At 40.3% G+C, this 17,082-nt stretch overlaps 1 protein-coding gene across 2 annotated transcripts in view; it reads left to right on the top strand.

Moving 5' to 3' along the window:
• Positions 1-17,082, top strand: part of sema4c (sema domain, immunoglobulin domain (Ig), transmembrane domain (TM) and short cytoplasmic domain, (semaphorin) 4C) — a 134,736-nt gene that overhangs the window by 105,578 nt on the left and 12,076 nt on the right. For both annotated transcript variants that reach the window (XM_037777183.1, XM_037777182.1), the window contains 5 exons: positions 1,810-1,961; positions 6,762-6,937; positions 10,942-11,086; positions 11,637-11,850; positions 16,522-16,637. In XM_037777183.1, the coding sequence (XP_037633111.1) occupies positions 1,810-1,961; positions 6,762-6,937; positions 10,942-11,086; positions 11,637-11,850; positions 16,522-16,637 (803 nt within the window). The remainder of the gene's footprint in view (positions 1-1,809; positions 1,962-6,761; positions 6,938-10,941; positions 11,087-11,636; positions 11,851-16,521; positions 16,638-17,082) is intronic.

The following is a 17,082-nucleotide window of genomic DNA, read 5'->3' as shown; positions in this document are numbered from 1 at the left end:
TTGGCCGTCACAATGTTGATTTTTTTTTGCAACCAGAAGTGACACAAGAGGGTGGAGCTAAGTACAACCAACGCTGAATAAGACATTTTTAGGCGACCAAAATGTTATAATTAACTTTAATGAAGTGAAAACACATTGTGAAAGGGTTAAAGTTGTAAGACTAAAACACAGACAACTCCCAGACTGGACAACGCCGTGGTAGCGACCTGTCAATCACAAGGTAGCCCCGCCCTGAAGCATCCCCTGCTTTATGGTCTATTTGACTCTAAATGGGACCATAATTTACCAAATGAACATCATGCTGTATTGAAGAAGACTTGAAACTAGCGATTGAGACCATGAACTCATGTTTACAATGTTTACTGAGGTAATAAATCAAGTGAGAAGTAGGCTCATTTTCTCAAAGACTTCTATACAATCTGACTTCTTTTTGCAACCAGAGGAGTCGCCCCCTGCTGGCTATTAGAAAGACTGCAAGTTTTTAAGGCACTTCCTCATTGGCTTCTAGAATCAGCTACTAGAATTCTACAGTAGTTACAATGTTCCCGGTTAGGAGTTTATCACACTGTCAATTGTACGCTTGTATTCTAAAACTATGCTCAGAAGAAAATTAAAATTTACGGAAAAATATCTATTCCATACTTGTACGAATTAAGCTAAAATATGCTGCATCAGTTCAAGTTTAAGATTTCTTCTTTCCAAGATGCTGCAAATTAAAAACATATTCAAATAAAATGAATCACATTAGAGGCTGATAAGGCTGGCTTTTTTTTAAACAGAGTTTCATTAAAAAAGTAAGAGCCAGAGACATGCATAAGAACAAGAGACAAAAAAAAAGAAAAAGAAATGAAGTGCAGGACTCGTCTACAGCGAAGGATCGTTATCTTTTGGGGGAGGGGGGGGGGGGGGGGGGGGGCAAGGAGGGTAAAGGAGTGAGCTACTTGGAGGGAAATGAAGGGGAGAGAAGAGGATGAAGTCACAGCGGGAAAAATGGCTGATGAAAGAAGAGACATTAGGATTGGCGATGAAAAGATAGAGGCCCGGGCGAGGGGGAATGGAGAATGGAGGGGGGAGAGGAAGGAGGAACATACAGATGAGGCCGAGGTTTGGATCGATGTGTCCGTTTATTATTCATGCCGATACGGAGCTTTTATTAAAAAACTAGACCAGTGACGCTATTCTCACCTTAATTTAAGCAGCTTCTAACCAGCCTAAAAGCATTTAATTAGCCTGGGTTTCAGTGGAGAGTTGTAGTGTCCCCTAAAGGCTTAAAATACGGCTTTTATACAGAAAAGAACAGTCTATTTGGTTGGAACGTTGTATCCTTGTAATTCAAAAAAATATAAACTTTTGCATAAAATGGTTGAATTTAAAGCCCCCTGCAGCTGCAGTCCAAAAAATGTCTGTATCTGCCTTTTTAAAAAAAAAAAATCATTGGAAACCTAATGAGGGCTAGATATAGAGAGAATCTGAGAAAGACGGGAAGGACGGGAGGAAGTGAGAAACACAAAATGGACCGCTAATAGGGATCACTAGAGAGACAGAGAGCGAGAAATGACTGGAGGAGAGTATGAGGCGAAGGAAGAGAGTGATGACAGAAAATAGACAGAGAGGTGAGAAAGGGGCGGCGGGGAATGAGATGGAGGTGTCAGGCTCGTGTGTTTTTATATGTGTGTGTGGTGTGGTGTGATTAAATCCAAATGCACCTACAGGCCGAGATTGTCTGCTTGTTCAGATGTGATGTATGTCTTTACTGTCGTGTGTAAATACACTTTATGATACCATTCCTCTGTGTGTGTGTGTGTGCAGAGCCGGACTTTGTGGGTTCAGCCCTGGTGAGGGAGAGCAGCGGCAGTAAAGAGGGGGACGACGACAAGATCTACTTCTTCTTCAGCGAGCGAGCGGTGGAGCTGGACTGCGACACCGAGCTCACCGTGGCCAGAGTGGCCCGCGTCTGCAAGGTAACACAAACACACACACAGCTGATAAACACGACTGATCGGAACAGATTCAGTCAGGTATCTCACCGAAACTTCCCTTCTTCTCACTCTGGTGCATCTGTGGAAGTTCATTAATGACAATTCAACTAATTCAAACAGTAATCAATCAGCCCAAGTGACCATTTACGAACGCACGAGGGGACATTTGTAAGCCCCTCTGAACAATTTTTGACTGCAAAATAGTCCCTTGCATGCTTGGCTTGAAGTCAGCTGTTTTTCTGTTTTCTCCAGCTGTCTTGGCAGATGTTTCCGAGCACTTAATAACATGAGACAGCACTTTATTTTGTGCTCACAGACCTGAGTAGGTAGAGTTGTTTAACAGCTTGTATTAATAAATATAATTAATACAATATAAAGTAATATAGATATAATATTAAGTGAATATAGACAATTATTTTTTGTATTACAAGTTTTCTGAAAATGTATGTTTGAATATGCACATTATCTTATCAAATATGTGCTAATTTGCATACATTTCCAGAACAGAAATCTGAACATTGGATAAAGCCATGTTCAAAGTTATTTTTGTTGACATATTACAATCAAAAGATTTTACAGAAAGAATTTTGGATACCTCTTTTAATCACTTTATAAATCAGAAAATACTGTCAACAGAAGAAAATAAAGTTTCACCATGTTTTCAAGGAATAAACTATTATATAAATCAGGCTATGAATGATATATGAAAAAGGTTGTCTGTAAAAACCTTCAGAATATAGATAGAAATGAAAGTGGAAAGTTTGGTGTATGTCAGTGCTGCTGAAGTGGAGATTTCTGCCTCAGAGTCTGAGAGAAAACTCATTTTGAGAAAACAGCCTTTATAGATATGGATTGTAAAATTTCATACATTTTGCAAGACACTACAGGTTAAAAAAGTAACTAATAGATATCACCATGAAACTTCCCCAGTTGATTACTTACATTAACACAATCATTTTTTGTATTACAATTTTTCTGAAATATTATGTTTAAATATGCAAATGAGTCATTATCCTATTAAATATGTGCTAATTTGCATACATTTCCAGAACAGAAATCTGAACATTGGATAAAGCCATGTTCAAAGTTCTTTTTGTTGACGTATTAGAATCAAAAGAATTTACAGAAAGAATTTTGGATATCTCTTTTAATCACTCTACAAATCAGAAAATATTGTCAACAGAAGAAAATAAAGTTTCACCATGTTTCTAAAGAGTAAAATATGATATAAATCAGGCTATGAATGATATATGAAAAGGTCCTCTGTAAAAACCTTCAGATATAGATAGGTATGAAAGTGGAAAGTTTGGTGCATGTAAGTTCTGCTGAAGTGGAGATTTCTGCCTCAGAGTTTGAGAGAAAACTTCTTTTGAGAAAACGGCCTTTACAGATATAGATTGTAAAATTTCATACATTTTGCAAGACACTACAGATGAATAGAGTAAAACATGTAACTAATAGATATCACCATGAAACTTCCCCAGTTGATTACTTACATCAATACAATTATTTTTTGTATTACAAGTTTTCTGAAATTGTATGTTTACATATGCAAATGAGTCATTATCCTATTAAATATGTGCTAATTTGCGTACATTTCCAGAACAGAAATTTGAACATTGGATGAAGCCAGATTAAAAATTCTTGTTTTATTTTGTTGACATAGTAGAGTCAAATGATTTTACAGAGATCATTTTGGATATCTCTTTTTATACATTTATATTTAAAAAAAATAAAGTTTCACCATGTTTTTAGGTATAAAATATTATATAAATCAGGCTATGAATGATATATGAACAAAAGCCCTTAGTAAAACCTTCACAGTATACTATAGATAGAAATGAAAGTGGGAAATTTGGTGTATGTAAGTGCTGCTGAAGTGGAGATTTCTGCCTCAAAGATAAAGAAAAAAAATATTTTTGAGAAAACGGCCTTTAAAGATTCATACATTTAGATACACAATACACTACAGGTGAATAAATGTAACTAATAGATATCACCATGAAACTTCCCCAGTTGATTACTTACATTAAGAAAAATATTTTTTGTATTGCAAGTTTTTAAAAAGCATATGTTTAAATATGCAAATGGAGCATTTTCTAATGCAAACTTTTGCTGAATTTAGGAGAAATCTACAGACGCAATAGACAAAGTGTAGAAAAATAAACAGCTAAATGTGTGTTTTGGATGTTTTCTTTCCACTAGCCTAAAATAAAGACGTCTCAAAATTGACTAGTGCATAAAAAAAACAACGTTTTATCCTGGGGTGTATCTCCCCTTAATGCTTTAAAAAACAGAGTTTTTATCATTACCAGAATAAAGCACAAAGAAAAAGGCTGCACACAGAAATTAACTGCCCTGTGCTTTAATTTGCCCCACCCTGACTTTCAGCTAAACACCAGTTTACTAACTATGTGTTATGCGAAGACAATTACATCGACACACGGAGCTATTTGGTAATTAATGCATTCATTTGCTTAATTAATGGGCTCATTAAGATAACTGATTAGGTCTGATATACCACAGTGATTATGGCCAGACATCAGAGGAGCTTCTAGTCGTGAGGAGAGTCACTTGGAGAGCTCTTTTTTATTTCAATATGATTTCGGCGACCTTTCAGTTAACACAGCAGAGTTTAGTGTCGTGTCACAGTTACGTATGCAGACATATCATCTCGGTAACCTTTAAACTGAGCAGAGTAGATTATTAACAGTCTGAGGAGATGTGTATAATTAAGTGTACAACATAGGCACTGTTTTATGGGAAGTGCCCTTTAATGTCTACACTGTGATGAACAATAAAGCTCTCTGAATGAAATTAGAAACAGATGCTCACACATGATGTGTACCAGAGCAATGAATAATTCAGCTCTTCCTGCTGATATTGCCGTTGCAGCTGCAGCACATTGTCTGCACCTCACTGCTGTATTATGAGCGTTTGTATTTCTTTTTAATTCCTTTTTTTACAGCTTCTGCAATCACCGAGGATGATAGGAATGAGATGTGTCTGGCTGACAGGCCTCTTTTGAGCCCGCAGTGTACTGTATAAAGGGACTGCTCATCAATGTTTACTGTATAATTGAATATTATTATTATTGTTATCCTGCATTCCAATGGTCTAAATGCTCCTTAAGAGGTTTTTCCAACATGGCAACACTTCAGTCAGCTCATTCACACGGAACAGGTGGTTATTTTGTAGATACAGAAATATGAACGGTGTTTGTACAGAGATAATTTTTGGCATGCGTGAGGTGAAGGTCAGGCTAATGACAACACATACGCAGCAGCAGCATAATAGAGTAAAAAATGTGAGCAAGGCGTTGTCAGCTTAAAGGTCCCATATTGTAAAAAGTAAGATTTTCATGTCTTTTATATAATAAAGCAGATTTAAGTGCCTTATAAATTAGGTGAAAGTATCGAAGCGCTCAATATACGAAGAAATACACACAGCCCGTATTCAGAAATTGTGCGTTTGAAACAAGCCATTAGGATTTCTGTCCATTTATGATGTCACAAATATACAATATTTAGACCATTTCACGGTTTTAAACGTACACATTCTAAATGTGTCCCAGTTTATTCCTGTTGCAGTGTATGTGAATGACATCAGCTGACAGGAAGTAAACATGGACCCAAACTGTTGCCAGGCAACGCAATTCCGTTGAAATGCACTTAAACGGAGCATTTCAGACAGAGGGTAAATACAGGTATATTCAAGCAGACAGTATGAGGAAAATAAAGTTTTTTTTTAACATTACAGCATGTAAACATGTTCTAGTAGAAACACAAAATACAAGTATGAACCTGAAAATTAGCATGATATGGGACCTTTAAAGAGTTACTGACTACCGGGTTGCTCTGTTGCATCTGTAGCCACGTCGAACAGTGATGTCACGGTGTACTGGCCACACCCTATGGTACACTTCTACATAACTGTAGCACTGCGGGCCAAGAAAAACAAGATTTTCAGCTGCTTTAAAGTTGTTGTTTTTTTCAAATACGCCACATTATTGCAAATAATGTTGGATATATGCTGTGTGTGATGTTTGAGTTACACAGCACACTTTAAAGGGGACTACACCCATTTTCAAAATCCTATGGTCTAAGACTGTCCAAAAATATTAGTAAACATGAACAACTCTCTCCCAAATCCAAAAACTAGTGCTAAAACTCAAACTTGTGTTGTCATCAAGTATAAAGTGCGGAGCTGCTCCATAGACGATGAATGGGGAGAGAAGCTCTAGATGACACTGAGAGCATGCAGGGGAATGTTTCTGAGTATATGGGAACATTTTCTGTTCAACTGAGAACATTACAATAGAATAAAGCTCATTTGGTATAGAAAAGAAAAAGAAAACAAACATTCTGTCGGTCTCCCATTCATTATCTATGGATCAGTTCCAGACTTTATACCCGATGACATCACAAGTTTGAGACTTACTTCTCTGGTTTCTTGCTTTGAGAGAGAGTCGCTCATGTTCACACATATGAATTAAACTTTCCTAGGCCATGGAAATAACATATTGGAATTTTAAATTTGGGTAGTGTTCCCCTTTAAGATCTCTTAATGAACTGGCAAGGGTGGGGTTCTCTCCATTCAATTTAAATTTAAACTTAAAGGTATAATATATGGATGCTAATTTTTGAATTTTTTTCCAAACCATACCAGTACAGTAACAATAAGCGAACCATATTTTTGAGTGAAGGGGGCCTTTAATTAAGAATTTACGTATAATTGACCCATATCAGCCATTGACGAGACCTGCCGTGTCCTCTCTCTCAGGGGGATCTGGGTGGTACCAGGACCCTGCAGAAGAAGTGGACCACCTTCCAGAAAGCCCGGCTGGAGTGCTCCCTCCCCGAGCGCCATGTCTACTTCAACAACCTGAGGGCCGTCTTCACGCTGCCGGGCCAGGACTGGAGGGGGACCACCTTCTACGGCATCTTCCACGCCCAGTGGTGAGTCAGCAGCGAGCACTGTCAGACACTGGAGCTCAGTTTCAGTGTCATCCTCAGATCAATGTGAGTTAATTACTACATGTGCCATCTGCTGTCAGGGCGAGACGCTACATCACTTTGCCAACATGTCAGACACTCGGCTTTTTATTAAACTCGCGGGTCAGCCAGTCACTCCGATATGATGGCTCTAATTATGTACTTTATGTGATCGGGTATTTACTGTGTAATTGGGCTTTTAATATAATAGGCCTTTAACTGACAGTAATGTGAGTTATTTTGAGTGGATACAACTCGAGTGTCCTTGAATATGTTTTATTGGTTTCAGTAGTGATTTAATGTCACATGGACTTGACGTTGTTTCCGATGATAGCGAACCCATTTTGCTGAAACAGAATCAGGCTGATTAAATTAGGTCCTGTGCTAAAAATATTCCGTCATACATTTCAATAGTCGTTGGTTGAATCAAATTACTCATATTAGTCATCACTCCCTACACTTCCAATTTGAGTATAATGACTTCTTCCTGGTAGCAGAAATGCATCATACCTTTGGTTATCTTACAGTAACTAACAGTAAATGACATCTCTTGAACATTTGTGAGACTGATCAGGGAAAACAGACTCTGTTGATGTCCTCTGTTCTTGTTTATAGCTTCATTAAAAAAAAACTAGGGCTGTCAATCGATTAAAATATTTAATCACGATTAATCCCATGATTGTCCATAGTTAATCACAAATGATCGCAAATTAATCGCACATTTTATATCTGTTCAAAATGTACCTTAAAGGGAGATTTGTCAAGTATTTAATACTCTTATCAACATGGGAGTGGGCAAATATGCTGTTTTATGCAAATATGTATATTGGAAATCAATTAACAACACAAAACAATGACAAATACTGTCCAGAAATCCTCACAGGTACTGCATTTAGAATGAAAAATGATGCTCAAAACATAACATGGCAAACTGCAGCCCAACAGGCAACAACAGCTGTCAGTGTGTCAGTGTGCTGACTTGACTATGACTTGCCCCAAACTACATGTGATTATCATAAAGTGGGTATGTCTGTAAAGGGGAGACTCGTGGGTACCCATAGAACCCATTTCCATTCACATATCTTGAGGTCAGAGGTCAAGGGACCCCTTTGAAAATGGCAATGCCAGTTTTTCCTCGCCAAAATTTAGCGTAAGTTTGTAACGTTATTTAGCCTCCTTCTGTGACAATCTAGTATGACATGGTTGGTACCGATGGATTCATTAGGTTTTCTAGTTTCATAAAGTATCTTCGCTCTAGCTTTAGAACTGAGCCTACTACAACCTAAAAATAGCAAATTGCACTGCGTTAAAGAAATTAGTGCCGTTCAAATTAATTTGCGTTATTATCGCGTTAACTCTGACAGCCCTAATTCCATCATACATTTCAATAGTCATTGGTTGAATGAAATGATTTAAATTACTCATCACTTCTTATACTTCCAATTTGAGTATAATGACTTCTTCCTGCAGAAATGCATCATACCTTTGTTATCTTCGTAACAGTAAATGACTTGAACATGTGAGACTGATCAGGGAAAACAGACTCGGTTGATGTCCTCTGTTCTTGACTCCTTGTTTATAGCTTGATAAAAAATAATCATTTAGGATCATCAAATCTGCCATTTTTCTTTTGAAAAGAAAACTTATTTCACTTATTTCAGGGGATCATAAAACAACAATCTGGTGACAGATGTGTTGACAATAATAACTTAGTTTTGATGAGGTATTATTAGTGGAGTAAAGAGTGGTGTTTGTCGGACCGCTACATAACTGTAATGTGTTAATGACTTACTTATCAATAAAGCAATAGGAGCGAGAGCAGGAGGTTCTCTTTGGGAGGAAAGTTGGAGACTTTCTCCATCTCCGGGTGATACCCCTTTGATGTGAGTCTTTTGTGTTCCTCAATAAGATATCATATCGCAAAGTGAGCCAGCTTTGAACTTTCAAGCTTTGTTTCTTCATTCAGAGTTCCAACTGCTGCTGAAAAAAAAAAAAAAAGCCTATAATCCTTTTTCTCTGTGGGACTCGCTGGGGGATTCCTTAAAGTCCCCTGGCTTTGATAGAGATAACATTAAGATAATTGGACATTATGTAAATGATGACTCTGAGTTCAAGCCGTAATCTGACTGAGTAGGCTAGCTTTTTAACTCGCTAAGACATCAGTGCTGTCCTTTGGTTTTGACGTTATAAAACCCGTGGCACTGCTGCACATTAACAGTAATATAGCACCGCCCTTCCAGGACACAGCAGTAGAGGCTAATTCATAACTATATATGTCTTTGTATCAATATGTCAGGGACCCCGTTTGAGAGTTAAATTAAAAAATACGATGAGTTATTCCGGTGAATGAGCATGGAAATGAAATATATTTGTGAGATGAGGAGTAAAAGTTATGACTTAATGTGTCTGCGTTAATACCCAATTTCAGTCCCACTTGGGGTCTAAAATTGTGTTGGAAAAAAAAAATGAAGATCCCACACCCTCCGACCTTCCCATTAAATGAAATCCATTTCCAGAGTCCACAGCACCAACTGATTGATTTCAGTGGCCTGTAAGAAAGTGTATTACATGTACATCAATTTGTACATCACTTTGCTTCGCTAAAGAAAGCGTGGAGATGTGTCAACACATCTAATGATTTCAGCTCACTCAATAAGTGGACGATATAGGCTGTAGGGTTAACATTTTCTATAAATATTTCCTGCACTGTGATCACTGGAAATATTGTTAAAAAGCACACCTGCTCACCTTAATGTTTGCCTATTGTAAACATGTTAATTAGTTCATATTCCATGCTTTTAAAGGTGCTATTGTTAACACTGATTGACATTCAGCTACTAGATGTCGCATTCTCCCTCCCCCCGTTCCGTTGCATTCACTTCACAACACGTGGTTGCCAGGCACTTACCATCAATCTCTGCCATTGATCTGTTTTTCTTCCCACGCTAACTGTTGAGACACCACGTGACACCAACGTCGTTTTACTAAAGGCTCACAAGCCTAACCAAACGTCAGACAGTGTTCATTTTGGCAGCTATATTAGATTTAGTCTTAGTCTTAAAACGAATATGCTTATTAGTTTTAGTCACATTTTAATCATTTTTATCCTTCATAGTTTTTGTCTAGTTTTAGTCGACGACAACTCAAAACGTTTTAGTCCAATTTTGGTCGCCCAAAATGTTTTCTCTCTTAATTTTGTCAGCTAGCTTTTTTTTATCTTAGTCCTATTTAGTCGTCAGATTATATTGAACATTTCTGTTATTCTACAGTTATTCAAACTTATTTCACATAAAATGTTATCTTATCATTATCTGATGAAAAACATTTGAATGATAGAGAGAGAGAGAGAGAGAGAGAGAGAGAGAGAGAGAAGAGAAGGTGGAAGATTTTGGTAAAGTTTTTATGTTTATAAACTATATTTTAGTCTTGTCTTTTATCGTCAACGATAATACGATACGTTAGTGTTAATGACGTCGGTGCCATCTGGTCATCGTCTCGTCTTAGTCATGGAAAAAGGGTGGTGACGAACATATTTCGTCATGGTTTTTATTAACGAAATTAACACTGATGTCAGATATCTTCCACAGAGATCAACAAAACATTCATTTTGGACCCAGCAAAATATTTTAAATGATTAATTCACAATCATCATTTTTTTTTTCAGGAAAAGACATATTTTTTTCCTGCACCTTTCTAAAGGCTCTGTGGATGTATTCTTTTTTAGAGAATATTCGTCTACATAAAAATGTTATCAATAAGACCTTTACCATACAACAGCTATGTATATTTTCCCATATTCCACTCTGTTTAGTATATCTCACATTCTTGCGTGTTAGTCTGGCTCTACTGCTGCATCCAGAAGCTGTTTGCTACTGAAACGTCACATATTTAAGTGGATGACAGGTAATCCATCTCTCAGTTTTTACCGCCACACACCGCTAATTCCCCGCCTTGCCGCCATGTTTCAGGGGTGACGTGGACGTGTCGGCAGTGTGCCAGTACCAGATCAGTGATGTGAAGAAGGTGTTTGAAGGATCCTACAAAGAGTACAGGGAGGTGTCTCAGAAGTGGGGGCGCTACACCGGTGCCATACCCGTCCCGCGGCCTGGATCGGTAAGAAAACTGGGACTAGCACACATGATATGTGATGTTTGGTAAATGCAAATGTTTCCAGGCAACTTTAGGGAAGCAAGAAAAGAGAGTATTATTCTGAAATGTAGGGGTTTTGTGCACCACTAAAGGAGAGATAAGTGGGCAGAGGAGGGATAATGAAAGAGGGAGGGATGGAAGTAGAAATGGGTGGCGTGGGGTTCTGTAGCGATGGAAGTGGAAAAGAGCTGGCACGACACGAAAAGCTAAGAACGTAATGATCCAGGACGAAAGGAAAGGAAGCAGAGGAAGGGGTGTGATGGCAGGCGGAGTTGAAAGCGAGAGCGAAAGAAAGATGGAGAAAGGGAGGCAGGCAGGGAGTCATCTCAAAGCCCAACTAGCCATGCCAACCTGTGCCAGCTGCAAATAAGAAGTTTCTTCCTCTACCTCCTCTTCCTCCTTCTTGGCCCTCTCACTCTTCACTTCGTCCTGTCCTCCATTCCTTTCCTTCCTCCATTTCCCCCCCCGTGTCCATTTACCTCCCCCTTCTCTCCGTCCTCTGTCCGTGCTGCAGTGTATAACTAACTTCGACAGGGAGAACAGCTACAACAGCTCTCTGCAGCTGCCTGACGCCACGCTCAACTTTGCCAAGAAGCACCCGCTGATGGAGGACAAAGCTCTGGCTCGCCCCCTGCTGCTCACCAAGGGTGTCAACTTCACAAGACTGGCGGTGGACCGGGTTAGCTCCCTGGACCAGCGGGCGTACAACATGCTCTTCATCGGCACAGGTACAGACTACTACGAGGACTCCTATTACTGCCACAAAGATGACGCCATTGGTAGTTGTAGTTGAAAAATATTGGAATTGGGATCAGCCAGTAGAATTCAAGCAATGAATTCAGTGTTCCCTTATTGTACTCATTCATACTTTCACGTGGAAACCTAATTCAAACCAGTCACTACTCTGCATATTATACATATTATACAGTTAAAGGTATAATATGCAACATTTACGCAACAAAATGTCTAAAAACGACTAAGCCTATGTTATATACTTTGTTGAGTTCTGTACTTACATTTTCCCAAATGTTTTCAACGATGTTCAAACGCAGAGAAATCTGTAATTTTATTCAAGGTAACGGTGCGTTTCATTTGGTCACCCGTCGATAGCGTCATATCCCCTTTACCCCTCTAGTTGCTCTAAATTACGGGGAAACACGGGAAACACCAGATGCGACGTCAGAGAGTGAGGGAAGAAGTCGGCGAGCCTCTCTGTTGTTTACTGTTGTTTGTATTGCTCACGCGTGATGGAGCATGATTATTCAGCGAGATAATCTCCACAAATGAACACCACTTTTATGATTTTTGAAGCTTGAATGCAATCGCCCGAAGTAAGAAGCTAACGTTAGGCTATAAACAAACTACACCGCGGTGGCATGAGCGCGAGTATACACAACGAGGCTGTAAAGGCGGACGAGTCGGCGTGATGACGTCTTGTTAGCAACCGCCTTTTTTAAGACACATAAAGGCCTCAAAATTCATGAGTCGTATTGACGTATTCTTTTATCGTAGAACAAAACTTTAAAATCTCTCAAGCTTGTGATTACCACAGACTTTATTTCAAGCATCTAACTAAACAATCATTCAAAAACAAACATTGACTTCGAGGCGAGGGAACCAGAAGTGCTAAAATGCTAACTCATTTCCAGGTTTTAGGACTCATTCCTGTAGCACTCTATGGTTGTTGTTTAACAATGAAGACAACAACTCCCATGATCCCACACTACTCCACAACATCATCAAAGTCTGTTTTTTGTTATTGTTTTGATTGAGAGACCCCCTGGTGGTAGAAATTACCTACTGTGCCTTTAACACTTTAAGATCTACTACAGTTTACAGTGTTAGCACTTACTCTTTTTAACATTTTTCCCTCAAAGTTTAGCCTTTTCTAAACATACACAGCAAGTTTGTGGCACAAAATAACAATAGCATCCTACAATACAATGCAGGCAAAGATAACACCACACACCACTCATTTTAAAGTGACCATAGTGTTGAATCATCACCTTTATGATACAGTATACACACATAACTTAAGCCTGACAAGCTAAGGGTTGTTGTACTGGATTGCATTACACAGTATGTGGTGTTCCTGTTGCTCTGCCCACCTCCTGTAGAATGGTGTTCTCTAGATGTGGCAGTAAAAATTCATCCTAGGTACACAGTCTTTGTTCATATTCCCCTATTCCCCCACAGTGTGTGTGTATGTGTGGGTGGGTGGGTGTCCATGTGTGTGTGTGTTGGGGGAGCTGCTGCTCACAGTATTTGTTGAAGAGATGAGAGCTTACAGGCCATGGCAGCAGACAGGGACAGGTACTGGCATTAGGTATGGTGGCACAAAACAACATGCCATCTGGCCAGACTTCAGCTGGGTTTCAATTAAGGACTTGATTTGCATGCTGAGATCCATCTTCATGCATCAAAGGAAACATCTACGACTTAATTAATATCTCCAGTCAGTAGCCATCAGGCCCGTATGCAGGTGTCCTGTTTTGGCACGGATCTGAAATCATCCGCCCCCCCGTCCCACGCCCCCCGTCCCACGCCCCCCCACAGGAGCCTTAATCCTGAATAACACAGATCCGACAGTGGATTCCAGGGAGCGTGAATTTGAATGCAGCCCGTCTCATGAATGGAGAGAGACCTCGACTACTTACCATTCAGATCACTGCGGCGGCAGAGTGACTGTGGCAACTCACAGTGCGACAACAGCGGACTCAGGGCTTCTCCTGCTTGGCACGCAGGGAGGCCAACCCGGACACACACGTGGACACACCATCGCACACATGGGCACGCAGACACACACAGACACACACGTGGGTAACACACTCACAAATTGATTAACACAAACGCACACGCACGCACACACACTCTCACACTTCCCGAGCCAAGTGCAGTCATCCCCGCTTGTCGTGCTTCACAGCACAAACTCAACAGGGCCCTTGGCAGACGTGCGCTCATAGTGCCAATTGGGCTGTGGGCTTGATTAGCTATTAGCTGCAGCATAGCGACAGCTGATGTGAAAAGAGAAAAAGAAGAAGCGCTTGTCGAGACTGTTTTTACAGGAAAAACCGGGCTACAGGATTGAGGGATTAGCCGAGACTGCGTCCCCGACGCCGCGAGAAGGCAAGCGCGATGATGATACGCCTGCTGCTTGCTATGCCCCGTATGTGTGCCTACATGTATTTCCCCTCAAGCCTCCCGTCGGCCACCGGGTTAGCTTTTCATATTATCTGTGACGCTCTCTTAATCGAGAGGGGCCACACAAGAAAGCACATGTCAGCACGTAACACTATTCCATCCACGGATACACACACACACACACATCAAGGTCACCCCACCAGCTGTGCCTGAAACGCTTTTCCTCACAGGGGATCTAAACTTGTTCACAATGCCCTACATGAAAGGAGGAGCACAGGATCTCCTCTTCCTCCTCCTCCAGCGTCGGCTCCCCACGCACCACATAAAAAAAAAGTCTGCAAATGTCTCTGATAATATTACCTCCACCCAAGGGCTTAAAAGGCCAGAACCAGCATCTCGACTCTTTTAAATTCACCTTTCGATAGTTTCTTGCAGAGCTGGACTCTGGCAGGAGAAGTTGTTTTCTTTTTCATTTGCTGTCTCTCCCCGTCGCAGAGTAGCATGACATTTCGGTGCAGCTGGCGGTAAAGTTCCACAAATTGAAGTTGATGGAAGTTGCAGACAAGTTGATGACACTGCAGCGCTACATGCATTTGTCATCATGTATGTGACCGCAAGCGTAAAAAAGTGCACTTTTTCTGTGGAGAGCACTTTTTTCTTTTTCACACAGATATGTTTTACATAAGGTCGTAAAATTTAAGATGATAATAACGCGTTAACGCAAATTTGTTTAAATGCCACCAATTTCTTTAACGCAACTTTCTGGATTTTTCGGTTGTAGCGGGCTCAGTTTTATAGCTAGAGTGACGCTCCAAACTTACGCTTAATTTTGGCGAGAAAAAACTGGCATGGCTTTTTTCAAAGTAGTCCCTTGACCTCTGACCTCAAGATATGTGAATGAAAATGGGTTCTATGGATACCCACGAGTCTCCCCTTTACAGACATGCCCACTTTATGATAATCACATGCAGTTTGGGGCAAGTCATAGTGAAGTCAGCACACTGACACACTGACAGCTGTTGTTGCCTGTTGGGCTGCAGTTTGCCATGTTATGATTTGAGCATATTTTTTATGCTAAATGCAGTACCTGTGAGGGTTTCTGGACAATATTTGTCATTGTTTTGTGTTGTTAATTGATATCCAGTAATAAATATATACATACATTTGCATAAAGTAAGCATGTTTGCCCACTCCCATGTTGATAAGAGTATTAGATACTTGACAAATCTCCCTTTAAGGTTCATTTTGAACAGATAAAAATTGTGTAATTCATTTGCTATTAAAGCAGCAGTGGGTAGTATTGGAGCAAATAAGATTCAAAAAAGTTATTTTTATAAAACAGTCACTATATCCTGACAGTAGTGCATGAGACAGGTAATCAGAAAAAAAATCATGTGCTTCTCTGTCCTCCGGTGCTCATAATGGCGTCTGCAATATTTCACAGACCGGAGGAAAACAACCAATCTGAGCTGAGCTGGAGCCTTGCCTTCTCTGAGCAGCTGACATCACTCACAAACTCCGATCAAACGGTCAAACTAGGCAGCGCTGATCAAATATGTAATGCCTGTATGCCTATTTCTTGCCTCAAAAGTTCTCAGAAACATCTTGTAGTGTACTGTTTAGCTGTAAAATGAGAAAATTTGTGACCCGGCTGCCATATTGAGATCAGTTTAGGAAACACCAAACACCGCCCACCAGCTGGAGCAAACTTTCTTATTTCACAGCTAAGCAGTGATTTTCTGCTTGTGTTTCAATTTTTAAATCAATTGTTATGGCATCAAAGGGGTGTGTTTATATTATATTAATATTTTAATGAACTTCTATGCAATCACAGGTGTGTGTTTGTGGATTATCATTAATATTTAAGTAAAATACTGTGCAGTCACAGCAGGTGTTTGTTTGCAGGTCATTTATAATTAAAATGACTGGTATGCCATCACAGGTCTTTATTATTCAAATGAACTGGTGTGCAGTCACAGGTGTGTGTGTAAATATTTTTTTAATATCATATCAATATTTTAATGAGCTGTTCTGCTGTCAAAGGTGTGTGTTTATTGGGGTATTTTGTATTGGGACTCAGAGCCGAGTGCCGAAGCTATCTGTTTGAGAATATATGTTATTTATGCATGCCGTGAAAAAATTGCCCCGAGGAGGATGAAGAAAGTCTATTACACTGAAGTGAGCTTTGACTGAACAGATGTGAAGTGAGCTGAATCCTCTTCCTCTTCCTCTTCCTCTCCCTCTCCTGTGTGCTGCAGCGGAGGGCTGGCTGCAAAGGGTGGTGATCCTGGGCTCCGATGCCCACGTGATAGAGGAGATCCAGCTGTTTGAGACCGCCCAGCCAGTGGACAGCCTGACCATCTCCCACTCCAAGGTAAGGACGAGGGAAAGGATGTCTCTCGGTTTATTTCAAGGTTGTTTTTTTTCAAGGGGGATTGCAGCAGTTTTACACACACACACACACACACACACACACACACACAGCAAACAACTATTTGCTGCTTTATTTGCTCGGAGTAATGTCGTACTGAGCGGAGAATGAAGTCGCTCTCCCTCTGTGTGTGTGTTGTAATCCAAGCTTCTCTGTGCTTTGTTTACAAAGCCGGTCGCGCATGCATTTTAGTGCAGGCGCGTCCCTGTGAGCGCCCCCCCACTGGTTAGCTAATCGCTTACGCTCTGCACAGCTCTCATACAGCGGCATCGTCGTGGAAGTGTTACGCCCACCTTCCTGTTCCCCGCCCCCCCAGGTTAACACTGTTAGCTCTGTCAGCAGTTAGTCTGTCTGCTAGCCGCTGGCTCAGCCGTCGCCATGTTGAGAA

This window comes from Sebastes umbrosus, chromosome 8 (genome assembly GCF_015220745.1).
Source record: "Sebastes umbrosus isolate fSebUmb1 chromosome 8, fSebUmb1.pri, whole genome shotgun sequence".
Classification (NCBI taxonomy): Eukaryota; Metazoa; Chordata; class Actinopteri; order Perciformes; family Sebastidae; genus Sebastes; species Sebastes umbrosus.
This window is presented reverse-complemented; position numbering and strand designations above follow the sequence as displayed.